This window comes from Hermetia illucens, chromosome 2, assembly GCF_905115235.1.
Source record: "Hermetia illucens chromosome 2, iHerIll2.2.curated.20191125, whole genome shotgun sequence".
Lineage (NCBI taxonomy): Eukaryota > Metazoa > Arthropoda > Insecta > Diptera > Stratiomyidae > Hermetia > Hermetia illucens.
In genome coordinates, this window is record NC_051850.1 from 159925690 (window position 1) to 159953476 (window position 27787).

Genomic DNA, 27787 nt, shown 5'->3' on the forward strand with positions numbered 1-27787 from the left:
CCGCAGCCACTTTCGCCGCCGCACTCAACTCCACCATCGCCGCAGAGGTCGAAGCCGCCGCCGTCACCGCCGTAGCCGCTACCGTCGCAGCCGACACCAATATCACCGCCGCAACCATCGCTATCGCAGCAGGAGCCGAAGGCTCCGACACCATCGCCGCCTCCTCAGCAGGTGATAAATTGCCCACCATCGCCGACATTGGTGAAGTTCTATTAACGACAAAAATTCGTCCGAGCAACACGGCAGAAATAGAACTTCCAAAGACTGAGAAATCCATCCAAAACATCAGTAGACCGTACCGCAAGCGATTTTCACGCGTTCGCATCTACAGTTGAGTGTGGAGTGCCGTTGTAAACATCACGAAAACGTGTCGCATCTCCACATCCCGAGTCGGAGCAGAGGCAAGAAAGAAAAACGCGAGAAAACCTTCTCTACACAGTGTACTGCGCGACACACGTTGGACCCTCACCAGAAGTAGATTTTCACGCGACTTCCCGTACGCACGCCCTCCTGCACAACACCTTTTACGCACCGGACTAGTCATCATTGCCACAACGATCAACAACAGCAACAAACGGACGTCCCCAGCACCGCCAACGCCGCAGCTACAGCCGACAAGTTCGACCAGCGCCGCCGTCGAGGAGTTATACTTAAGTGAAATTATTATTCATTTATATATAATATTTATTTATTTATTCAGTTAAAAAAAAAATAGTAATAAAAAATTGAAATCGCTGCAAGAGACGGCGTGCAGGTGTTTAGCATCGCGAGTTCTCCATTGTCATTGGTGGTGTTTTTGGTCTGCGCTGGATAGCGTCCGCTTCGTTTTTTCTCGTTTCGTGCGTGCATTTGTGGGTGCGGCCTGCCGTGTCGGTGTAAAGTTCACCGCGTTTCAGTATAAACTCACCGCGTTTACATCTCAATCTCGTACTTCTCTGTAAGAAAAATGTCTTTTGACAATAAAGACACGGCAGGCCCATCGGACCCGCAAGTGACCGCCCTCGCCGTACGCGTTCCTCCGTTTTGGCGGCGGAACCCCGAACTGTGGTTCGTGCATTTGGAAGCACAGTTCCAAATGTCCGGCATCACATCGGACGCGACCCGTTTCAACTACGCGGTGGTCGGCTTGGACGAAGAGTCCATACTTCTGGTGTCCGACGTGGTGAAGTCGACATCGTACGTGCAGCTCAAGAGCGAGTTGATCAGGCGCCTGTCGGCAAGCGAGTCGGCAAAATTAGACCACTTGCTGGCGGGTTTAACGTTGGGTGATCGAACTCCCAGCCAATTGCTTCGTGAAATGAGGCAATTGGGTGGGAGCAAGATCGGCGAAGACCTGATCAAGTCGCTCTGGCTGCGTCGGCTCCCGGAGGGCACCCAGGCGATCCTCGCTTGCGTCTCCGGTTCCTTGGAGGAACTGGCAGCGACGGCCGACCAGGTCCAGGAGGTGTACGTACGCCCAACCTTGGCGGCCGTTCAACCACCGTCGGATGAGGTGGGTGAATTGAGGCGCGAGATTGCTGCTTTAACAGCCAGTATGGCCGAGATGCGGGCGACGTTGGACGCTCAGCGTTCGGGCGCCAGATCGCGAGCACGCTCGCGGTCTGCCATCCGAAAAGGGCGATCAGGTAGCAGGTCGTCAAGACAGTCCACGGACCCAGGGATTTGCTGGTACCACCGCAGATTCGGGGATAAAGCGACAAGATGTACGCTACCGTGTAGATTCTCTCCTACTGCAAAAAACTAGGTCCGCGGGGGGTCTTGGCGGCGGCCACCCAGAACGCAGCGCCACGTCGCCTAACTATTTTCGACCCCCTCAGCAGGCGCAACTACCTCGTCGACACGGGTGCGGAGGTTTCGGTTCTTCCCGTACCCCAGCATCATCAACTTTTCCCTCAACCGCTCAAACTTGCGGCAGCAAATTCCTCTCGCATAAACACGTACGGGTATAGGCAAGTGGACGTGAGTCTTGGCTTGCGTAGGACGTTTTCGTGGCGTTTCATCCTGGCGGATGTCAGCTTCCCCATACTAGGCGCAGACTTCCTGTGTCACTATGGATTGCTGGTGGACTTGCAAAACAAGTCTCTTATAGATTCCACGACCAAACTTAATTCGTCGGGACATATGGTATCTCACCCAGGCAATAATCTTTCCGTTCTTTTAGAAGACATTACCGACTCTCGTGTTCGGACACTTCTCCAAAAGTTCAGCCAGATTACTACCAACTGTAGTCTCTCCAAACCAGTGAAGCACAATGTGCAGCACCACATTATCACTACTGGTTCCCCGATCTTCTCGAAGGTGCGTCCTCTACCATCTCAGAAACTGGCAATTGCACGGAAAGAGTTTGAACAACTCGTTCAACAGGGTATCTGCAGGCCCTCAAACAGCTGTTGGTCTTCCCCACTGCATATGGTCCCTAAGCCAAATGGCGAATGGCGCCCATGTGGGGATTACAGAAGGCTAAATGCACAGACTGTTCCTGACCGATATCCAATTCCACTCATCCACGACTTTGCGCATCACCTCGCAAATTGCCGCATCTTTTCGACCTTGGACTTAACCAAGGCTTATCACCAAATTCCAGTAGCTCCTGAAGACATTCCAAAGACGGCAATATGCACACCCTTTGGACTCTTCGAGTTCACCCGAATGACTTTCGGATTGTGCAATGCGGCGCAAACCTTTCAAAGGTTCATTCACTCAGTCCTGCGAAACCTCGAATTCTGTTTCGTATATTTGGATGATGTTTTGGTCGCTTCTTCCACTGAGTCTGAGCACTTAGCCCATCTCGAGTGCATTTTTCAACGTCTCCTTGAGGCCGGTTTAGTCCTAAACGTTGAGAAATGCAAATTCCTTCAACAACAGGTGAGATTCCTCGGCCATTTTATTTCCCCTGAAGGAATACAGCCCGACCCAGACAAGGTGCAAGCGATAACAAGCTTCCCGCGTCCAAAGACAGTGAGGGAGTTGAGGAGGTTCTTGGGCATGCTAAACTTCTACCGTCGTTTCCTGCCCAAGGCCGCCCATCTCCAATCCATTTTGAACGCGTACTTGTCTGGCCCCAAAACTAAGGACACACGAGAGATCGTGTGGTCTGAAGAGGCTATCTGCGCGTTTGACAAATCTCGTCAACAACTGGCTGACGCTACACTCTTGGCATTCCCTCTGCAAGATGCACCCCTAGCCGTTTTTGTTGATGCCTCTGACATCGCAGTAGGTGCTGCCCTTCACCAAAAGGTGGACCAAGTTTGGCAGCCGTTGAGCTTCTTCTCGAAGCAGTTGAATCCCGCTCAACGGAACTACAGCACCTACGATCGCGAACTGCTCGCCGCATACCTGTCCATCAAATACTTCCGTTTCTCCCTAGAGGGCCGGCCGTTCACAGTGTTCACGGACCATAAGCCTCTCACGTTCGCTTTGAAACAGAAGCCCGACAAAGCGTCCCCTCGTCAGCTTCGACACCTGAGCTTCATAAGCCAGTTTACGTCGGACATCCAGCACGTGTCCGGGAAGGACAACATTGTTGCTGACGCTTTGTCTCGTGTCTCCGAAGTTAACATCCCCGCCTCACTCGATTTCTCGGCTATTGCCAAGGCGCAAGTGGATGACACAGCACTTCAGAGCCTCATGTCCAACCCCAAATACAAATTTCGGGAGTTGCCCATCTTCGGCTCAAACCTCTCGCTCTGCTGCGAAGACTCGGAAAAGGGACCTCGGCCATACATTCCGGCCACATTTCGCAAGGAAGTGTTCCACGCAGTTCACGACTTGGCGCACCCCGGCATCAGGACAACAAACCGGTTAGTCACCGGAAAATACTTCTGGCCCTCCATGAACAAGAATATCAATTCCTGGGCCAGAGAGTGCATCGCATGCCAAAAGTGTAAAGTCTCCAGGCATGTAAGGAAAGAAGTGGGCTCATTCCCCCGCACTACCAAGCGTTTCCACACCATACACCTCGACATAATAGGGCCTTTGCGAGACTCGCACGGTTATAAGTATTGCCTCACAATCATCGACAGGTTCACGCGGTGGCCTGAGGCAATACCTCTGAAAGACATTACGGCGCAATCATGTGCTGAAGCCCTCTGTCGAGAGTGGATACCTCGCTTTGGCGTCCCTGCAGTGATCATCACTGACCAGGGAATGCAATTTGAGTCCACCCTTTTCTCCGAGTTAGGCAAACTCCTTGGTTTTAAACGCCAGCGGACTACTGCATACCACCCGCAATCCAATGGAATGCTAGAACGTTGGCACCGGACGCTGAAAGCCGCCATTATGGCACGCGACGACCCGTCCTGGACTCAAGTCTTGCCTCTCGTCCTACTCGGCCTTCGAACAACCCGCCGAGAGGAGTTTGCTGCCAGCCCCGCGGAGCTGGTTTACGGGGAGAACCCAAGACTCCCAAGCGATCCGGTCTTCGACAAGAGATCGGGTCTCACGGAGTCGGGGTTGGTGCGTCTGCTGAGGGACAATCTCCGGCGCATCAAGGCGCCACCACCCACTCGACACTCGTCCATACCTGCTTGTTCGCCCAAGGAACTGGACACATGCACGCATGTGCTGATCAGAACGGATGCCGTCCGGAAGCCGCTGCAGCCTCCATATGAGGGCCCGTACCGCGTTCTCGAGCGGGGAGAACATTTCTTCCAGCTCGAGATCGGTGGTCACAAAAAGGCGGTCTCTTTGTCCAGGCTGAAACCCGCGTGCGCCCCGAAGCAACGTCGTGTCCGCTTTGTGGATTAACGGCGAACGAAGTTCGGGGATCAGTCGCTGAAACCCCTAGGTTTCATCTGGGGGCGGAGTGATGTGGCGCGGCAGGATTCGCAGCATTCGAAATTTATTTCGAATGTTACGAGTGCGAGCGAATAGATGGCGCGGATCTATCCACTTTGCGTAGCACGCCAAGGGAGTGGAAGATCGCAGTAATTATGTTTTTCAGAAATGTCACTGATTTTTAATATTAAGTTTGGAATTGAAAAAAGAACACTGAAGTCTTTTTGACTTGGAAAATAGAATTGGAGTTGAGTTCGCTGACTAGAATTGGTGTTGAGTTCGTTGACTAGAATTAGGACGATTAATATGTAAAACCATTAATAATAAATGTTCACTGAAATATTTTAATAAAATATAAGTAATGTTAATTACTTAAGTATCTTGCGGTAATGGGGACGAAAATGCGGCGTTGGACTAGTGGCGGGGCACGTTTTGATCACATCTGAAATGAGGATATCCAAGATCGATATTGGGTTGGATCGATCGAGGAAAAATTGCGAGAGAAGCGTCTTCGACGGTATGGTCACGTAATTCGCGATAACGTGAATTCATTTGCAAGATTGGTCTGAACATCGAAGTCGATGGTAAGCGACCAAAAGGCCGGCCGAAACAAGGGTGGCATTTGGTAGAACCAAATGGTGAAACCGACCACGACGCTTGTGAACGAGACAAAAACTGAAAAGAAAAAAAAAAGGTTTTCTATAGCTTTTTTGTAGGGAAGGGAGCTATCGTTGATAATTATTTATTAGCTAATCACCGGTCAAATGTTTTTCACCTTCAAAGCGGATTCTGCATCCAATATAATACTCGGAAAATCATCATATAACATACACTTAGTAGTCAGCTTTTCAGGCCTACTCCATTCATTCATTGGGAAAACATTTCAACCGGCTTCCCCAAAACCATCGGGACAGTATAAAAACACAGAAAGCATGAGTTTTCACTACGACATATTATTGCCAGAGTCGAGTGTTTTATAGCACGCAGGGTCATAACATTGTTGTTAACATATTGACCAGTAAGTGAGTGGTGCCAGGTGCTATCCTTGCTATCCTGGAACTCATGCATGCACATTATTTTATGACTGAATTGAAAAATTCTCCATCTAAAAGCATATGGCGGAATGGAGGATGAAGCCTCAGAAGCTAGACTTTACGCGTAATAAAACTACCAACAGTCCAGCAGATGAAAGTAGCGAATGATGCTGCATTTGGTACCTTTTCTGTTTGAGGTTGATAAGTTATTCATATGTGAATATGAAATGGAGTGGCAAGAGAAGTGCTGCATATAGGTGTGATCAAAGAGCTGAAGGTATCGGTCTATATTCTACAGACCCTTCTGGGGATGTTCAACGGAAAGCCAGTTTTAGCGAATGGCACTCAATACCTTTTGAGGAAATATCCTTCCGACGTGACTATTTATTAGATATTCATCGAGTGGTTCTGGATGGAGTGAAACGTAAAAATGTTATTCACAGCTACAAGAACCTTTGCAGATGCTAGGATATTTGCTAAGAAAACAGGTACCCAATTTCGTATGGTTGAAACCCTTGAAATAGTTTCTGCATGCACTACACCGCAGCACATGCAATTGGTGCTCGTAGAATGCAACGATAGTTCACCTGGTGAACCGAATTGATGGTGTCTGCTGAAGTACCTGAATAAGTAAAGTCACGAACAGAAGGGAGTGCCAACGAGAAAAAATGAAATATTAAATTCGATCTCGATGCAATTATCTTAATTAGACCTCGATATTTTCAGTCAGCAGGTGCCAATACTAATTAATTAAATCGGCACTTCTCGAAAACGTATCGCTTGAGAAGTCCGCTCCGTGCAGCCAATAAGAATGTTTTCTTTTGGAGCTCGTAAGGTAATTACAGCCTGAAATTTGAGTCACGAATTAATGGAATATAATTGAATGGTAATTTATAGTAAATTGAAATGAATAATTTAAGTGGCAAGTCTAGTCTTCCGTGCTCAAATGTTCGAACCCCATAGTAACGTAAGAAAATACTTCACCTAAATTGCTTGGAGAGTGGCACGCGTTTTCAAGTGCTCCAAAGTGCAATTTTCGTTTCCGTCGAACGCCCCCAGGTACTGAGTAAAGCACTCCACTGATTTGCAATTTCCTTTTGGTGAAATGCCAATTTTAAAGATTGTCAATACTCAAATAAAATTAACAATAGATTCCGCAAAACAAACTTTCAACTGAGTGCAAGTGATTTTTTTCCGCGATGTACTCATTGACCGGTGAATTCAAACCAGCGCCAACGCACGCTCATGTCTTACTTCATTCAGTCATTTCTCCCAAGTTAAATGAACTTTCATTAGTTTTAACCTAATTTAGGCGCCTCATGCCTTGCCACCCACACCGCTAATGCTTTAACGTTTCATTTTCGGTGGAGACTTTTATTGATTTATTTAATGACGCAGAGACACTCACGAATGTAACCAGGTAAAATCTGTATCTTTTATCTTGCAGATCTATCAGCTTGGGGCTGACTGACTCATTAGGTTGATTTGAATGTTTCGCCAAAAATGGCCAAACAAATTACCTATCAAAATCTTAGGCTGGGCTAGGGAAGAAATGGGCGAAAAGGAAAAATAGAAAATTCACACCTTCTATTTATCGTGGTGCTGACAGATTTCAATACTTCATGAGTATCATTAGTGCGAGTAATGAAGTGCCGATAAATTGCCCTAGAACAGTTGGTTGGCTATTTAATGGCGGTTTGGGCGGTTTACTGGGACACTCCGATTTGAATGGGTGATTGAAGTCGAGATAATTAAACTTTTTTGGCGTGGACAACATAAGGGAGACGTTATTTCTGAAGTTAAATGGGTAATCAGCATTTATTTCTTTCGACATTATGTGGTCAACTAAATGAAGCAATCTATCTGATAAAAGTAGATTGGATGGCAATCCAATAAGCTCAAATTTTGTGGTTGAATTTTTTGACATGCATGTTTATAGTACGAATTAGCTTTCCTAATCGAGGACTGCTTCGATATTGTGTTCGTTTTCTTTGGGGCCAGACTTGCTTGAAAAGAGCGAGACTCATGCCTTAAGCACTTAGACCGTGAAGGTTCAATTTACTTGACGACCCGTCCAGTTGTATATTCCAAATGTGTTTAGGAATCACAGGATCTCCGTTAGTAGATATAATGCTATCCACTGAAGTGCAGTGGGACTAAAAAGCGGGTCCTTACATAGGAAATGTTTGTTGCCTTATGAGATACCTGTTCCAAATCCTTGGGCAGTTGTCAATGCTACCGCCACTCTATTGCTGATCCCGGTGTCAGCATCATCATCATCAACGGCACAACAACCGGTATCCGGTCTAGACCTGCCTTAATAAGGAACCTCAGACATCCCGGTTTTGCGTCGAGGTCCACCAATTCGATATCCCTAAAAGCTGCCTGGCATCCTGACCTACGCCATCGCTCCATCTCAAGTAGGGTCTGCCTCGTCTTATTTTTCTTTTTCTACCATAGATATTGACTAACAGACTTTCCATACGGATTAAGTGACCCACCCACCGTAACCTATTGAGCCGGATTTTATCCACAACCGGACGGTCACGGTATCGCTCATAGATTTCGTCGTTATGTACGCTACGAAATCGTCCATCCTCATGTAGGGGGCCAAAAATTCTTCTCTCCAACGCGGTCAAGAGTTCACAATTTTTCTTGCTAAGAACCCAAGTTTCCGAGGAATACATGAGGACTGACAAGATCATTGTCTTGTACATGAAAAGCTTTGACCCTATGGTGGGACGTTTCGAGCGGAACAGTTTTTGTAAGCTGAAAAAGGCTCTGTTGGCTGCCAGCAATCGTGCGCGGATTTCATCATCGTAGTTGTTATCGGTTGTGATTTTCGACCTTAGATAGGAGAAATTATCAACGGTCTCAAAGTTGTAATCTCCTATCTTTATTCTTCCCGTTTGACCAGTGCGATTTAATGTTGTTGGTTGGTTGGTTTTCGGTGGTGACGTTGCCACCATATATTTTGCCTTGCCTTCATTGATGTGCAGGCCAATATCTCGCGTCGCCTGCTCGATCTAGATGAAGACAGTTTGTACATCTCGGATGGTTCTTCCCATGATGTCGATATCGTCAACATAGGCCAGTAGTTGGGTAGACTTAAAGAGAATGGTGCCTCTCGCATGTATCTTAGCATCACAGGTCACTTTTTTCAGGGGCAGATTAAAGAGGACGCATCATAAGGCATCCCCTTGTCGTAGACCGTTGTTGATGTCGAATGATCTTGAAAGTGATCCTGCTGCTTTTATCTGGCCTCGCACATTGGTCAGGGTCAGCCTAGTCAGTCTTATCAATTTCGTCGGGATACGGAATTCTCTCATGGCCGTGTACAGTTTTACCCTGGCTATGCTATCATAGGCGGCTTTAAAGTCGATGAAAAGATGGTGCAACTGGTGTCCTTATTCCAAGCCTCTTTGGTATGGGCCAATGATGTTGTGGGCGTATGGGGCTATTCGGCCTAGCAAGATAACGGAGAACATCTTATAGATGGTACTCAGCAACGTGATACCTCTATAATTGCTGCACTGTGTGATATCTCCCATTTTATGTATGAGACGGATAATGCCTCTCTGCCAGTCGTCAGGCTTTAATTCGCTGTCCCACACCTTGAGCACAACTTGGTGAACCACTTGGTGTAATTGGTCGCCTCCATATTTAACCAATTCTGCTGTAATTCCATTGGTCCTGGCGACTTATGATTTTTAAGCCGATAAATTGCACGGACTGTTTCTTCTACACTTGGTGGTGGCAGTATTTGTCCGTCGTGTTTAGTTGGCGGGACCTCCAACTCGCCGATGTTCTGGTTGTTCAGTAGTTCATCAAAGTACTCAACCCATCGCTTCAACATGCCCATTCTGTCGGAAATCAGATTTCCCTCTTTGTCTCGGCAGGATGAGCATCGCGGTGTATAGTGCTTTATCCTGCTGACTTGTTGGTAAAACTTCCGCGCCTGGTGCGATCGCTCCCTGTACTTTTCTAGTTCACAGACTTGTTGGTTCTCCCAGGCTTCCTTTTTCCGTCTGTGAAGTCGCTATTTCTGGTCATCCATAAACAAGGTCATCAATTCTTGCGCCAGACAGTGTCAGAAGTGTAATACTTTGAAGCATGTGAAAAGAGAAGTAAGTGTGTTCGTCAGGTCCACCAAGCGCTTCTACACCATCCACCTCAACATCGTTGCCCCATTGCGAGACTCGCACGGTTTCAGGTATTGTCTCACAATCATCGATAGATTCAGACGGTGGCCTGAGGCGATTTCTCTAAAATACATTACGATACGTGCCCGCGTTCTTTGAGAATGCAATGTTACTCGGTATGCGGCATTCTTCCGTTCCATTGCTAACTTACATTCATCGTCAAACCAGCCGGTCCGACTCCTTTTGCGGCTGGGGCCAAGTATGTTTGCGGTCGTATCAATGATAACGTCCTTCAGGTGGTTGTGAAGATCATTTGTTGATGCTTCATCTCCAGGTTCTCTGTTGACTGCGGTTATTACGGCATCCATTTCCCTCTTATAGGTGTTGGGGAGGGCTGTGTTATGGATGGCTTCAGTGTCAACTATGACCTGATTGTCAGTGGGGATTCTGGGTGGTGTTGTTATTCAAACTCGGAGCACCATGCCAACGAGATAGAGATTCGAGTCTATATTGACCCCAATATGGATCTGACATTCATAAAGGTTGAGAGGTGGCGGCGTTCGATCAGCACATGGTGAATTTGATTGAAATTGGTCTCGTCTGGAGAGGCCCATGTTTGTTTGTGGACTGCTTTCTGCACAAATCAGGTACTTCCAACAACCATTTCGTGTGACACTACTAATTGAGTAATCCGCAGTTCGTTATCATTTGCACTTTGATGTAAGATATGGGAGCCAACGTATCGCCTCAATACGGGCTCCTTCCCTACTTGGCTGTTAAAATCCCGAAGTACAATTTTGATATTATACTTGGGACAGGCTTCGAGGGTCCGCTCAACTGCTTCGTAGAAGATATCGCTCTCCGACTCTGCAGTCTCCCCTGTAGGGGTGTGAACGTTTATGAGGCGTATATTTCTAAACTTGCCTCGCAAGCGCAGAATGCATAGCCGTTCGCTTATGTTTTAAAAGCCGATAACAGCAGGTTTCATTTTTTGACTGACTAAAAAACCTACTCCGAGAACATGGTTTACTGGATGGCCGCTGTAATATATCGTGTAGCGGCTCTTCTCCACGAAACCGATCCCTGTCCATCGGATAGTTTGTAACGCTGTTACATCAGCCTTATGTTGGGACAGGGTATCGGCTAGCTGCTCAGCAGCATTCGGTCTGTACAGGGAGCGCACGTTCCATAAGAAAATGCGCAAATCGTTAATCCGTTGTCGGGTTCGTCGTTGTAAGAGCCATCCTGTCCGGGGCTCCTTTCGTGGCTTCGTAACTTCGGTTTTCCGTGTAGGGTTGTCAGCCCTACCCAACCCTCAACCTGGAGGACCAGTTGGTACATTTTGTCCCGTTTTTAGGCGCGGGAGGCTCGCATTCATCCTTCTCCGTCTGCAGTTGTTCATAAAGAAAGAACTCCCAGCGATCACCACGTGGAGGTGGAGATAGTGTTTGGTAGTAGAGCTGTTGGTGTTGGTTCAGCAGGCGTTTCCCAGGTTGTATACACCATCGTGAGTATCAATCCATGTTTCGCTCTGGGACCTATACTACCCTTTGACCGCCAAAGATGATTGTATTGTTATAACTCTGGACGTAGTGTTTATTGACATTCCAGGACATATCGCGAGCTGGTGAAAGGCTTAGAAAAGTCGGGTCCACAACCAATCCGGACTCCCTTTTCGGTAAGCGTTAACCCGACCATCGTTTACTAATATGATTTCTAACTGTGCGCAGGTCTCCAGGAGGGAATGCTCTCTTGCATTCTTCAGTGAACTCCCCCATTCGGTATCCTATGAGTTATAGTCACCGGCAATGACTTTCGTTTTTCGTCCTTTTGTGTCCGAGATCAATCTCTTCAGCATGTCCTCATCGGGCTTGAAAGAGCATGGTAACTATATACCGTCTATTTTTGACCATATTGTAGACTGCTTTATAAATTTCTGTATAGCTTGCTCACCGTATGCCCACAAAGCCGTCCCACTGTAGGGATTGGCTACCTATAAATTTTTGTTAAGGTTAGGTCAGGACACATTCCGCTTCCGGCAGTATGCCTCCTATTCAGGCCTTCCTTTCCATCGCGTAACTTGCCCACACCTTCTGCATCGGTCAGACCAATCAACCACACTTCTACATTCCCTCGTTAGATTGCCATTCGAGAGACACTTAAAGTACCTTTGCGAAGAGATAAGGCGGCAAACTACCCATCTCATTCGTGCCTTCCCAACGTCCAGCAGTTTGTGCACTGCCTTTGTTGGTACGCGGATTGTCGCCGTTTTTGTGATTTCAGACTCCTTTCTGAATCTTACAATGGATACCTCCTGAATGCTTAGTGCCCGTTGTGATTCATCATCATCATCAACGGCGCAACAACTGGTATCCGGTCTAGGCCTGCCTTAGTAAGGAACTCCAGATCCCGGTTGTGATTGTGTTTGATAAATACCGGCAACTCAAAAATTTTCACTCCAAACAAAATGGAGAGTGACTCTCCCAGGTCTGACTCTTGTTCAATAGCCTTTTGGTCCAGAGTGACCTCCATTTTTGTTCCCGTATCTTTCGGGATATTTACGGAGCTCTTCTGGCTCAGGTTTCTTACCGTAGTGGATATTGGATGAAATCTCATAATTGTTGAGCTTGTCCAGAACGAATTTGGCTCTCGGTCCTGAGGAACCTCATATGACATCTTACCATCCCACCATGTCTGTCTGTCTGTATATCATAGGCAACTTTCTGAGAAACGGTTACTCCAATTGATTCTATATTTGGTTTGAAGATGGGAGCTGTGAACTCCTACACATGCCATGAGTAGCATCGTTCTACGTTGAGTTTAAGGGCGAGTCCCCGTAGATCCAAAAGGGAGGTGTAACATTTTTTTTTTCACCGAATATAGTCAAGTGGGGTCTCAAAAGATAGGTTATGATTAGTACTTTCAAAGCTGACAGTTCTGACGTTTAATGCAAATGCTGATTGAAATTTTGATCTTCTCTCCCAGTGCTACGGATGGCCATTGATATGCTCTTGTAATATAGGCACCATTGCGTTGGGCCATGGGAACAAGTATTTTACGTAAATCAAGCTTCAGTAGCTCGTAAAACAAATCTTGAATATGAAATATGATATGATGTCTATTCCAAAATTTGTACAATAAAAATTTTATCTTCATCATATTTTTGCCCAATCAAACCAATTTAAAAAATTAACAATTTGCATTCATGCGAATGCGTCCTACCCACTTTTCTGCTGAAATTCAATCTCCTAGTGCCCAATAGAGACATTTCAGCACCTTCACATTCAACACGACAAATCATTACAAATTTTCTTCTTGACATGTCTAACCACTTCTGCGACATGTTGAATAAAAGACCTTCCAATTTGCTGCTTTCTGAAAGGTATATCTTATAATTATATGCACATTGGGCCTGCACACTTATAAGTTTCGCAGTACAACTGCCCACACGTCAAGTGGTTGCGTTGATTGACTGCTACAATGTTTTTGAGTTAATTCACTCACCTGAGAAACCCAGGCAGACTTCAGGTCATGATATTTGGCATAGCGTCTTGTGTAAGCCCTCTCGAATGTCACATGTGGCCTGGCAATGGTTATTATGTTTACTGAGCAATACCCACAGGTTTCGTATTACCCACTAAGCTCTTACTATGCGTTCTTTTTCTGTGTAATTTATAGCCTTAGTTGGAAAAGTGGTTATGGCGAGGAAATGTGCTTTCCTAATTTGCATTGGAACAGTGTTTTCAGCTTAGCATATTTTGTCCAGCATTCTCTCTCGAAGACCCCGCAACCCTCTAAGCGCTTTGACTCGGAAAACTATTCCAACTTCCTTCATTTGGAAACTCCCCACGAGTTCTAGGTTTTCCTCGTTAGTTTCGTTGTGCGCTTCATCCATACACACTAATGGCATATTTTCCCGTTACTGGTATGTTCTGATTAAATTGAACGTAATATTTCGGAAAATTGGATTACAACCGTCTCCCAAGTTTTTTCGTTCCACTTGACGAGCGTCTGTGGAAAGTCAAGCGGTTGTATAAGCTCCTAGAATTATGGATACTGTTTATAGGCCCATGTATAACTAATGCTCTTATGTAATGGCATTATGGTTGCCGCAATCATTCGCCTCCATGCCAGCTAGTGTATTACCTCAAGGTTGGTCTTCTACTGCCACTAGCTGACACCTGATTCATGTCGCACTTGTTGGGGATATGTGGAGCTAGAACGCAAGACTTTGATTTGAACTTTGATTGACATAAATGCACACTGATGTATGCTGATGTATCTATTTTCCTTTGTTGAGGTGATTTGTTTGTGGATACTTGTCTAACTTGTCTCACAGGCACGTGTTAGAATAATCACTGTTCAGATATCGATCCAGAGCTCAAAACAGAACTAGTTATGTCATAATAATCTTATTAAACTTGTTGGGTTGAATAACATTGCATGCAGCCCCGGATAAGATTTCCAAACCAAAAGTACGGATTTATTGCCGATTCCGCATCTTTTTCGCAAGCATATAGAGCTGAAATTTCCTGATCACGCTACTTTTAAATACTTTGTGGTCCAATTTGTTGGTCCTTATGCAGAATTATGAGTCACTAGACCGTATCCATCCTCCCTCCATTTATTTGGTTCCTTGATTGGTCCGATATTATCATTTGTTACAATTGTTTCCTTTTCAAGAATCCTACCTTTTTTCTAGGTCTAAAGTCATTTGTTAAAGAGCTCCGGGAAAATAATCAGTAAGAGAGGGAGTGCCTCTCAGTTGAGGTTTTTTTTAGGAAAGATATTAGTACTTAACTCTTCCACCGCTTCTAGATGAAGTAAAATAAAGTATAGGAAAGTCCAATTCCAAGCCACTTGAAGATGTAGCATCAGTGGCAAATTACACTTTGGCCTTCCGAATATTTCGTTGTGTGTACCTCAGTGCAGGAGGTACGATTCAATGTCGTTTTTAAAATTCTTTTGCCGAAATACCAAGCACTCCAAACACATTCCCCATCAACGCTTTTGAAAGCCTTCTTGGAATCAATTGAGATTAAAGGAGCCTAGCTAGTAGCGCTCCACTGTATTTCTGACTGCCAAAAGCAGAGTCCGGCCTGGCCAGACCATTACCCCGCTGATTCCCCTCTATGCTCCTTGGACCGGGAACGCAAGAGAGAATGACTGTGAGTAAAAAGCTTTAATAGCCGCTTGGCTGTCGGTCAGAATGGCTGTCGAATCTTCGGAGACCGTACGACCCGTACGCTGTGTGTATCCGACAAAACTCCCGCACCGACCCCACCGACGATCTTTGATCCTTTGGTTCTATCATAGCCTTGCAACACGTCGCCTATCTTCCACTCTGCACTGCTTGAAAAACCACAGCAAAGTTCCTCGTGAAGTTGTCCGTAGGAAATACCCAGGACTCCCAGAATTTTTCTGCGTCTAAACATTAATGCTAGGAATCAGTTTGTATATCTTACTACGCTTTTCCAGTCGTTCCCACTGCTGTTGTTACCTACTAAACGATTCCACCCTTTCGACTTTCTGCACGAGCCGTCCGAAAGAACTGAACCCATCATGGATGCACAGAATCTTTTCATTTAGAAGGTCAATCGGTTTCATTTCAGCAATGCTTATTCGGAAACGGTTATTAAGACACAACACACTCTAAAGGCCTCTTGAAACCCTCCTACTTGAAACCACACTCATATTTTGCATATTGCCTATAGTATCCCGCGCAGTGTTCAAATGGGTACGGCATTAACCAGTGAGGGTCTCATCACTATGACTTGAATTGTGAAGCTTTGACATTTGACACTATCGACGCCAGGCTCATGTTGATATTGAATACGTTATTGCAAGCACATTTTAAATACTGTTTGAAGTTTAACCTCGCGACAATCATCATTCCAAGGTATTTGATAGGTCGTTTTATAGTGCTGATATGACTCTTTAATTTGATGCGGACATTTTTTCCCTTATAATGTCTGCCATCCTCCGTGACAGTTAGTCCAGCATTTCTATGCCACTTCTTTATTGTAGTGATTTTTTGGTTCAGAGCGGCTCAACATTGCGCAGATGTCCTGACTTTTTCAACAACTGGACATCATTAAACATGATATACCACAATAATGGATCCACCGTCCTTTGGGATGCCTGCGAAGTCAACGTACGCTTTACACAACTACTTCTAGCTGCTTCTGCTAGCATTACCTACTTCATCTCACTTACGACAAAGCCAGCGTTAAAGGTTGGCTTGGCTTGGCTATGCGGAAACCAAATTGTTGGTCCCATAAGCCTTACACTTCCTCAGCGTCGATGAGCATTCTTTTGGAGATTACTCACTCCAGCCATAGTGTCCAAAAAGCAGCATTGGTTTCTATGACGCACAAGGAGTTTTATTAGTTTTAGGCGAGCTTCTTGTGTTTCCATAACGGAGAAAAGGTACACCAGGTATGTCTCGAATAACTCCATAAATTTAGCCTGAATAATCAATCTAAGGCAGTATTGAGTATACTTTCAATTCGGTGTTCTGTTGCTACCAATTTTCTGTAGTTTCTGTGGGGCTTTCTATTGCTTTTAGGGTCCTTGGAGCCAGTAGTCGCGTTTGCCATTTTGAAGGAATAATCTGGAAAAAAGAGATAAACGAATCTGATTCGTAGAGATCAATCCTTCCTCATGTCTGGAATAATCCCTCTTGCATCGGTCCATAATTAGCATGAGGTTTCTCCGAACTTCCTTGTAGATTTGCTCTTCAGTTTGCCCTGTGTACGTATTGGTATAAAAGACACTCCAAGCCTCTCTTCAAAGAAGTGTGTCGTCCAATACTGAGTTTTAACTGGATGGTTGTAGTTTGTATGCTATCATGAGCTTTTTTGAGGCTTGAAACTGTTCTAGTAAGATAACATAATTTTCTGCTTCAGAAGTGACTTCACCTAAGTCCTTACATTGAATTATCTCATGTTTTTTATTCCACGTAGGTTTTTCCTTGACTTTGAAAACCTGCCTTGCCCTCGGCGGTTTTTTTCAGCTCTAACATGGGATTGCCCTCTAGGGCTTTAAAATCGAGGTGTGCTCTTGAATGTTTGCCAAATATATATTTCACACGCTTTAGGTAGCGGTTGTCTTGGAGCGAATCCTAATCTTCTTTATTTAAGCTTTTCTGGCACAATCTCTTTTCGATCGTCATACACTTTTTCGTACTATTTTCTCACCAACCCAAGTATCAGTCCCCTTTCTCAGAGCGGACGATGTAGGTAAGCCTTTTCTTAGATGCTTTTTGGATGCTTCAATGTTTCTCCTACGTCTTTATGTAACTTTTGTGATTTGTTGCCACCATGGGGGCTGTCCCCATGATCTTGATTAATTTGTACACGTTGTGTTCAGTGAAAATTGTTTGCGTCAGGGTAATCTTCTTCTTTGGTTGTTTACATTTCGATATGTTAGGGAACTATTCGGGTTTCTATCACACCCGACCCTTAATATTGGGATTTGACCTCAAAACTAGTGAGTTTTGGGTCCAGCTCACGCTTCTGCTTCTGCTCCTGCAACTTTGCTGCTCAGGTTCGATTGAGATATTACGGCTTGTATCGCCCAACCTTCCGTCTTATCATTCTTTCCACAAACCTCGGAATGTAGGAGAACATATTTCCGGCTGTCTGAGTCCCTATTAATTTTTATCCAATTTGAATCAGTAGAGGCACTCGCGGTTTCCACCGTGCCTGTACTTTCTTTTCAACGGCTCATGGATTGCATGGATCAATCTGTGTTCATCGAATATTTTTCCAGTACTCTCTCGTCATATGATATGTTCGTCATATCACTTGTTACATGTTAAAACGATGCCTTTTGAGATAATTATAACTGCATCTTCTGAGTCGTCCTAAAAAAAGGCAAAATACACACTTAAAGATGCTCTCGTGTAGATAGCACTCAATTTATGTTTTATTCATGTATTATATAAGATATTTGTTGTCCTTTCTCAAAGTGAAGCTGAATACGAAAAGATGGGTCTCACTATAATGACTACGAATCACCTACATGTATACCGCGGCCCGTCTACATGTGCAGGATACTTTGTCGCAGACATATTACACGTACTTTCATTATTTATGACTCCCACAGATTTGGTAAGCAACTCAGAGGTGGTGTTATAATTTCCTCTTACAGCACTGGTGAGAGCTGCTTCCTTTTTTTATCCGCAAGGGTCAATCCAGCTTTCCTTTCTCAAGTTTCAGTTCAGCGCAAGTCATAACCGCACTGATTGCTTTGTATGACTATAATTCTACAGGTTTCGTGTCACGTTGAGAGGTATGAGTATGAGTCAGTATCCCCCTCTAGACGGGGTGGTACTCCTGGTTGATTGTCAGGAATAGCGTAGGAGAAGTGATTTGCGTGAATGAGTGGCGCCTTTGATCAGAGTTTCCTATCTTGTCTTGCTTTATGGAATAGTCAGCTAGCGATTTCTGTGGGCCTCCCTATAGGCGTGCTCTTTTCCCAGATGATTCATCCTACTTGCTGCTAGTTGAGTCCTGTGCGATTTGCTCGGACACCGTTTCACTTATTGAGGTAAATATTGGTGCGGACGTTGGATTAATCACACCCTCCCCACCTCCGCCTCAGTGCATGCAGTGAATACCAGTCGTTGTGCGTTAGATTTAAGGGGGCCGGGGAGAAGCGCGTTAAAATTTCGTTTAAAAATTGAGGGCTTGCCCAAGGGCGAGGATTGCATGTTGCTTTCCAACTGGTCCGGTCCGCTATTAAGTGGATGGCGGACTTAGGAATCCCTCAATTCTTAAACAAAATTTTAGCTTAGCTTCGGCCGGCTTAAGCCTAAAAATTTTACAAGGCAGTTTTGTCTTCAATATTATTGTGTTTTTGAATTAATATAAGGGAGCAAATACCACCTTGTAACCACTTTAGTCACGCTGCTCCCAAGGGAAAAGTGAGGCAGGGTCTGTTGAGTTGCCTTTGTCCTGCACGAAACCGCAAATCATATAAGATGGCGTTGTCCAATATATCCTGCATCACAGCTGAGCGGGCTACTTTTACAAGCAATTGTAAGATTTCCATCACTAGCCCTGAAGAAATCGAACAGTCATCATCATTACAGCCGTTTGGGAGTAGAAGCAAATTTCAATAACTTATCTGCGTTCTCAAATTATACCCAGGAATCTTAACCAAAAATTCCTTCTGCAATCGAGGTGAGAGATTCTATTTCTCCTGGAATTTATATCTAACTGATGTAGGCGATGTAGCCAGTAGCCGGCATTAAACTGGTGCTTCCTAATCCAACTCTATGCTGACAATAACAAAACAGTAAAGTGACAGAAGGCTTTAAACCTTTCACTAGTATCGAACGTTCGATAAGATTGTGTTTCCTAATTATAAGTTCTAATAATGTTTAATCAGCATATACTTTGCCATGACGATCGCAATCTTGCTTTTGTCCTGTAAATTCGCTAGATTATATGAGGTTGATTGAAGAAAGTTAAGTTATCAGCATCAAACGTACATTCACTTTTATTGTGATTCTCTCTATGTTTGTTGGGAATTTGGCGAAATCCTGTCTGAAATTGACTTTTAAGCCATTACGACATGCTTTCGAATTCTTGTTACCATCGATCCAAAAGATAGACCTGCATATTTTTGTAGGAGGCTCGCCAAAATACAGCCGCACAGTGAGTCTGTATTGCTTCAATGTTCGTTCCAGTAGGGACCATTCTAAAGACCCCGATGCCATCATGAAGGAGCATATGCATTTTTCAAAACCCAGTTTGTGCTTCCTCCAATCAATCTTGCCTTTGTTGGTAGCAAAATATCCGATGTGAATATATGTTATTATTAGAGTACTTGGAATCTAACATTTACAAGACTATGATCCACGTTTATCTTCTCCTTGACGGACTTGACTTGATTTGACTACACGTTCTTATCCCGGGTTTAAATTGCGATTGTATCATTAATATTTGTGTTTGAAGTTGGGCTTGTTCCGCTACTGTAGGATTACTACTTGCGTATTAAATGTGAAGATAATAAAATTGAAGCTTGAAAATGAAATGGAGGGAAAATAAGATAGGCGACGCTGTTCTGAAGCCCCCACAAAGGAGAGAACAGAAAGCATACGTTTTCCTGGGAGGTCCTACATATATGCCCTCAGACTATCAAAGATATAGGAACTACTACTCCTAATTTTTCCAGTAATCCGCTTTTTGTTAAGTTGATAATAATCGCTATCTGCTAATGACTTTAAAGGGGGTAGGGGTTATCGTTATTGTAAGAGCTTTCCATTTAGAGAACTTAATATCTCTCTGTGAATTAATCTTTAATGGTACGTCCTTGTCCGATTTGATTTTTCTATTTATTCTTGCTTATATATCGAAAGCACACACCTTTTAAGCGAAGTAAATGATTGTTCTTCTTTTCCTTTACATATTTGTGGAGCAGAATTTCCAAGCAGTAGTTAATTACTATTTAATCGCAATTTATCTTTCCTTGACAGACTTGAAAAAATCCTCTCCAAACTGTCGGTTGGCAAAGGATTCGAATCTACGATCTTGCTGCGTAGATTTTTTTTCTGGAATCGCAAATTGATTGTCAACCACGAGTGCAGGCCCTATAAGAGGTCGGTGAAAAGGGGGGCGATTTCCTCGGGCTCACAGTTTTCTTGGGGTCCTGATTAGAAATTTCAATGGAAAAAGAAATAATAGGAGGGCCCGCATAATTTTCATCCTAGACTCATATAATTTCCACCCCAGGCCCCGCATAAGTTAAAAATATTGAATAATTCCGAGAACTTCTTTGTTTGTCCAAAATTTGGCATGAAATGTCAATGGAGTATTGGAGAGGGCCAGATATAGCATTAAAGAGAAGCCATAGCCTACACGTCGCTGGACAGTCCTGGACGACCTAGAGACAAAATATTTTTTCCTACGTCGCCTCTTTGTTAAACCTAACCTTAACCGTATATTACGTTCAACAACTTTTACTGAAAATGTCTTTTTTTTCCTATTTACAGAACCGATTACTTCAAAACCGTATCAGCCTTTTCTGAGAGAGAAAAAGAAGTTTTCTTCCGCGCCACCATTAGCGCCATTGTTCCAATCGTCACCATCGACCACTGCCAATCAAAGCTGCCAGCCATCATCAAACCAACAGTCGAAATTAGTTGACATTGAAACAGATACATCCATTGAAAACTTGATCTCGCCAACTCTAAATGATAAATATCAAAGTGTCTACGGTACTTCGTCTCAGTTGATAACAAATGACAACAAGAAATTCTTCCCGGTCGACAACAAGTACGATTTCTATGGTAATCAGCAACAGCAAACCGAAAGCCAAGTAGCCCATTCAACTGCTAATTTCCCATATTCAGCTAGTCCAGCCAATACCTTAGCCATCTCATCAGCTTCCGGAACTCATGTTGAGCCTGATCGAAACTCGATAGTGTTTTCATGTGTAAATTTCAGGCCGACGAAAACGAATCCAACTGGCAACAGCAACTATGCCCGCAGTGATTCCCGTCCCAGGAGCACCTTGTACGACATAATATGCAAAGAAAAAGAAATCGAATCAAATATGAGTAGCTTGGATGCTGCCATAGCACAAAAAGCAGACGAGAAAACTGGAAACCCTTCAAAATCTGATGGAACGGATAGCGCATCCGCATCCCTGTTTTATGAACCATCCGCAACCCTGTACAACGCTTCCAACTTTACCAATCCAAAAAACGATAGTGCTGACCGCCATTCTCATCTTTTGGACGAAAGTGGTGGTCAATTGCAACTATTCAAGGACATGATGGGTGTCCTGGAGAACGGACAGAAATCGTCGAACCAACCGAAGACCTCAGGACAATCCACATCTTCGCTACCAACTGCCAGTGGACCTGCAAATTCTACAGAAATGACGAACGAGGGCAGTCCCCTTCGAAAGCAGCAACAATCAGCACCCTCTAAAATGCCAAAGGGAAACTTTCACTTAGCTAGCGAATTGAATCACAATAACATAAACACTAACATAAACAACAATAACGATGATAGTAACCTAAATAGTAACAGTAACGGTAGATCTAGTGCAACAACTTTAGGTAGTAGTAACGGACATGCAAGTGTAGCTAGTAACAATTCAATGGTATCCAGTGGGGACATGGATCGAGGACGACAGGAAAGAATCGCGAAATATAAGGAGGAGCGCAGGAAGCAATTGGATGAAATTGGAGCGGCAGCAGTAGCGGGAGCTCCTTCAGCCTTAGCCAGTGATAGTAGTGATAAATATGATCAACAGAATAATAGTGTCCGTGGTAGTGGCGGTGATGGTAGCAGCGGTGGTGAATTGGAACGAAAAGCAAGTAATAGTCGACCTGATAGCCTCACCGGAGTGGGTAGAAGGTATGTATTCATTTTTGAATTATGTCTATTTCATATTATGTATATGGGAAACTGAAGGACCTGCGTTCAGGTGTTATTTTTAACATTTACTCAGTGCTTAAAAGCATATTTTTTGTTAGCTATACCATATATAAGTGGGCAAAGAAATATTTCCAGAGATATATTTTCTGGTTCGAACAATCGTTTTTAAGGTTTTGTGTGAAACAAAACCTTATTAGAATCGATTCGATGTCTGTCTGTCCGTCTGTCTGTCTGTCTGTCTGTCTGTCTGTCTGTCTGTCTGTCACACCCGATTTATTCGAAAACGGCTGAACCGATTGTCACGAAAATTGGTAGGTGTATGTAATTTGCCGTTCCCTTTACATGCAGCAACTGACGCCATTTTGTGTTAAGTTTAATGGGGGGCTCCCCATACATGTGAAAGGAGGGTGCAACATTTTTTTTCATAAAATGTGGCCATGTGGGGTATCAAATGAAAGGTCTCAATTAGTACTTTTCGAAACTGGTTCAATATTTGATATTGGGTGAAACATAGGGGAGTGAGGGCTCAAAATATGACCCCCAAAAAGTGTAACAGGTCTCGTTCTCAGAACCTATCCAACCGAAAAATCTGGAAAAAATCACAGTGATGCATCTCTATGAAATCTAGGCCTCAAAATATATCCGGTTCCGATACCTGCACAAATAAAGTTAATAATAGTATATTTCTACATTTTAGAAATTTATCCGGGAACCCCCCTTATATTCATCCCAGAAGTACAAAATTTGGCATGCGTATAATAAAGAACATAATGCACAAGCTAGTCAAGTTTGAAGAAAATCCAACTATTATTGACAAAGTTATAGGGGGTAAAACTTTACCATTTTTTGTGAATTTCGGGCACTCTTCATGCATGGTTGCATGACGTCATCATCACATATCAATTCGTCAATACCACAACCAAATGAGTTCTTATGAATGGGGTCCCAAAGAATTATTTTGTTTTAGTTTTTTAGTCATTTGTATATGAATATCAACTGTGTGTATGTAGGTATATAGTATATGCGTGCTAATGAACTTTGTGGGTAGTGCCTATTCAGATAGATATAAGAAGTAAATCGGAAATATGGGTACGATCAATTTATATACGTGCATATATGGGTCCGGTATTCGGAAATAGGCAGTTTGTTTGTTTAGGGTGAACGTAATATCTATGGCTGTAATATGTACGTATGTCTCGTAGTTTGGAAAAATATGAAGCAATTTGTTGGGTTTGTAGCTATATACGGATAGAAAAATGTGCGTTGAAATTTCTTACATAAGATGAACACAAAACCTTTATACCCGAAGCGCGAGCTTCCGGTATTCCGACTTGTTTGAGGTTCAATCTGTTGGTGGAAGCTTCTTTTCTGCGGCAAAATTAACGAGTTGGGGGCGTGCCCCGCTGCCTCATTACTTGCGAGTCTGAGCATTAAGCAATATAGTCCGATTATGTGGGACTCTTACCCACTAAAACCACCTCCTTTTCCTTCCACTCTCCCCGCGGGACTCCCATTTGGTATTACGTCGTGGGGCTGGATCAGAATTTATTCTGCGCTCATGTTCTCGTTGCTAATGTTCCTCTCGCGTTCATTCTTTCGGATGACTTCTTCCTGCCTAAGCTTCTTTCCGATGGCTGCAATCACTTTTTCGACTTCGGTCCATGTCCCCGTTGCTTTCACCATAAGTTCCATGATATTTTCGGGTGTAAATGCCCCTCGGTTGTATCCCTTTGGGCCTCGAATCTGGGCAGTGAAAAAAGACGTGTTCTGTGTCCGCTGGATTATTTAGACACTTTGGGCAATATGGCGAATCATCATGCCCAAATCGATACAAATATGCTCGATAGCCTCGGTGTCCGTTCAAGAATTGAGTTAGGAGGAAACCTACTTCGCCGTGAGGTCGCTCGATCCATTTTCAGATATCCCATATGATTTTGTGAGTCCAACGGCCTTTTTCTGACTAGTCCCACTTCTCTTGCCATTCCGCGACAGTTTCATCTCGTGCGAACTGTCGTCGATGGGCAGGAGATTGTCCGTTCGATTGCAAAGTTGTTGTATTTCTTTCGCCAGGATTTCAACCGGGATCATCTATCACCATCTATCTTGCTATCACGCAAGCTGCTTCATTGGAAATTGTTCTGTAGGCGCAACATGTTTGGAGTACACTTATGCGATACGCAGCTCGAATCTTCCTCTTATTTACTATATTTTCTAGTGCGTCAGCCCATACTGGGGCTGCATACAGTAGGATCGAACTGACCACCTTCGAAATAAGGAGTCGACAGCTTGGAGTTGGGCCACCTATATTTGGTAGCATTCTCGCAACCAGCGCTCCGATGTTATATGCCTTGGTTGCTGCACCCTCCACATGCAATCTGAAATTTAACCTCTGATCAATCATTACACCTAAGTACTTAAGTGCAGGCTTGGAATGAATTGTTTGCGTTCCAACTTTGATCTTCATGGAAGTGCACTTTCTCCGCTTGGTAATAAGTACTACTTCCGTTTTATGCTCTGCGAGCTGTAGACCAGGATTTAATCTCATAGGCTGCTTCATTTGCATAAAGCTCGATTTCTTCGAGAAGGCGTACAATAACCGTCACACCAATACCGTCTGCGAAACCAATGGAGGCCACACCAGTAGGAAGGTCTAACGTCAGTACCCCGTTATACATAATAATCCACAAAAGTGGCCCTAGGACAGACCCTTGTGGAACTCCGCATTTCGTTTGGTATGATTTTATTCCTTCATTTGATTCGCAGCACAGAATCCTATCGATTAGGAAGTCGGCAACGATACGCACCAGGTACTTCGCCACGCCTAAGTTGATTAGGGACTCAAGTATCTTGCTCCATCAAGCGGAATTGAAGGCATTCTTCACATCAAGTGTAATCACTGCACAACATTTGCCCTCGTCAAGTGCGGTCTTAGCTGTGTTAGCTACTAGGACAAGTGCATCCGTTGTAGACCTCCCCTTTCGAAAACCGAACTGATTTTCGGAGAGACCGCCATCTTTTTCGGCAATTCGAATTAATCTGTCATAGATTACTCGTTCGAATAGTTTGCCAGTATTATTTAGGAGGCATATCGGCCTGTAGCACGAAGTTTCACCCAAAGATTTGTTTGGCTTGGGGACTAGAATTAATTTCTGTTTCTTCCATTGTGTAGAAAATGCTCCTTCTTTTGAGACATGTGGTGAATGCCTCGGCAAACATATTTGGGGATGCTCTCCAAGCCAGGTGCTTTATTTCCAACAATTTTATCCGCAGCTTCGAAAACCTCCTTTTCGCTTACGATGGGAACTTCGGCGGTGGCTATCTCGACAGTGGTAACAAAAGAGAATACAATCAGTCGTGGCTCTCCTTGGTTTCGCTGGCGAATTTCGAATTCTTGTATTTTGGGTTTAAAGGTTCATTCCGATATAAATTCAGACACGCCAGGCATAAGAAAGATGCGATTTCGGAAAACGACTTGTGATTAGCCGAGCAAGTGTCGACAAGCACTTCTGTGAAGCTGAGCGGACATGAACGTTTAATGACCGCTAAGTTTCCCATGTTGAAATATGTATAGTCCTCTTCTTGTGATTAACAATAACCAATTCAAGATGGTTGTTTCGCCACCCCCAAAGTCACGTGTTCATTGCAGCTTATTGCTCGTTTCCCTACGCCGAATAGTGTGCCGGTGCTGTCTTCAGTAAGTCCTTCGGCTGTCCACTCATTATTATCATTTAATAGCAAAGACGGGTGAGGATTTTTTGCCACAAGAAGAACAGTAGGTAAGACAAAGGGATTTCAATCACACAAGATATATTGCATATTTCAAATCATAGTTATATACGGGGGTTCTAGTCATGATCATCATCATCATCAGCTGTCTGGCGTCCTGACCTACGCCATCGCTCCATCTCAGACAGGGTCTGCCTCGTCTTCTTTTTCTACCATAAATATTGCCCTTATAGACTTTCCGGGCAGGATCATCCTCATACGGATTAAGTGACCCGCCCACCGTATCATAGATTTCGTCGTTATGTAGTCTCCGGAATCGTCCATCCTCATGAAGGGGCCAAAAATTCTTCGGAGGATTCTTTTCTCGAACGCGGCAAAGATTTCGCAATTTTTCTTGCTAAGAACACAAGTCTCCGAGAAATACATGAGAACTGGTAAGATCATTATCTTGCACAGTAAGAGCTTTTACCCTATGGTGAGACATTTCCAGCGAAACAGTTTTTGTAAGCTGAAATAGGCTCTGTCCTGCCTTCATTGATGTGCAGCCCTAGATCTCGCGCTGCCTGCTGGATCGGGATACCGAATTCTCTCATGGCCGTGCACAGTTTTACCCTGGCTTTGCTATCATAGACGGCTTTAAAGTCGATGAAAAGATGGTGCAACTGGTGTCCATATTCCAACAGTTTTTCCATCGCTTGCCGCAGAGAAAAATATGTGATCTGTCCTGGAGTGAAGCCTCTTTGGTATGGGCCAATGATGTTCTGGGCGTATGGGGCTATCCGACCTAGCAAGACGGCGGAGAATATCTTATAGATGGTACTCAGCAACGTGGTATCTCTATAATTGCTGCATTGTGTGATATCTCCATTTTTATGTATGAGACAGATAATGCCTCGTTGCTAATCGTCAGGCATTGATTCGCTGTCCCACACCTTGAGCACAAGTTGATGAATCACTTGGTGTAATTGGTCGCCTCCATATTTAACCAATTCGGCTGTAATTCCATCGGCTTCTGGCGACTTATGACTTAGTGGTGGCAGTATTTGTCCGTCGTCTTCAGTTGGCGGGACCTCCAACTCGCCGATGTTCTGGTTGTTCAATAGCTTATCAAAGTACTCAACCCATCACTCCAATATGCCCATTCTGTCGGAAATCAGATTTCCCTTTGGTACGGTTGCTCCCTGTACTGTACTGTACTGTTAGCAGACCTGTTGGTTCTCCTAGGCTTCCTTTTTCCGTCTGTGAAGTTGTTTCTGCGTTCGCTGGAGTTCGTGATAAGCCTCCGCACGTGCCCACGGTCTTTGAGAATGCAGCATTACTCGGTATGCGGCATTTTTCCGTTCCGTTGCTAGCTTACATTCATCGTCAAACCAGCCGTTCCGACTCCAGCCAAGTATGTTTGTGGCCGTATTTATGATAACGTTCTTCAGGTGATTGTGAAGATCATTTGTTAATGCTTCATCTCCAGGATCTCTGTTGACTGCGGTTATTGCGACATTTTATAGTGGGAACAGTAAAATGCAAATCGACTATATTCTCATGTCACTGATTGCAAAGCCTCTCCCTAAGAGCCCATCGCACCTCAACATCGGCCGTTGATTGCCGTCCTGCGAATTAAGCCACCGATAAAACAGCGTGAGGAACGCACTTGCCCGCGGCACATTAAATGGTGGCGATTTCGTGCGAACAAAGAAGAAATGATCTCACTCAC

The 27787-nt window shown here is 44.3% G+C and overlaps 1 protein-coding gene across 8 annotated transcripts in view; it reads left to right on the forward strand.

Annotated features, from left to right (window-relative positions):
• Positions 1 to 27787, forward strand: part of LOC119649162 (supervillin) — an 838258-nt gene that overhangs the window by 419510 nt on the left and 390961 nt on the right. For all 8 annotated transcript variants that reach the window (XM_038051179.1, XM_038051177.1, XM_038051182.1 and 5 more), the window contains one exon: positions 20955 to 22329. In XM_038051179.1, the coding sequence (XP_037907107.1) occupies positions 20955 to 22329 (1375 nt within the window). The remainder of the gene's footprint in view (positions 1 to 20954; positions 22330 to 27787) is intronic.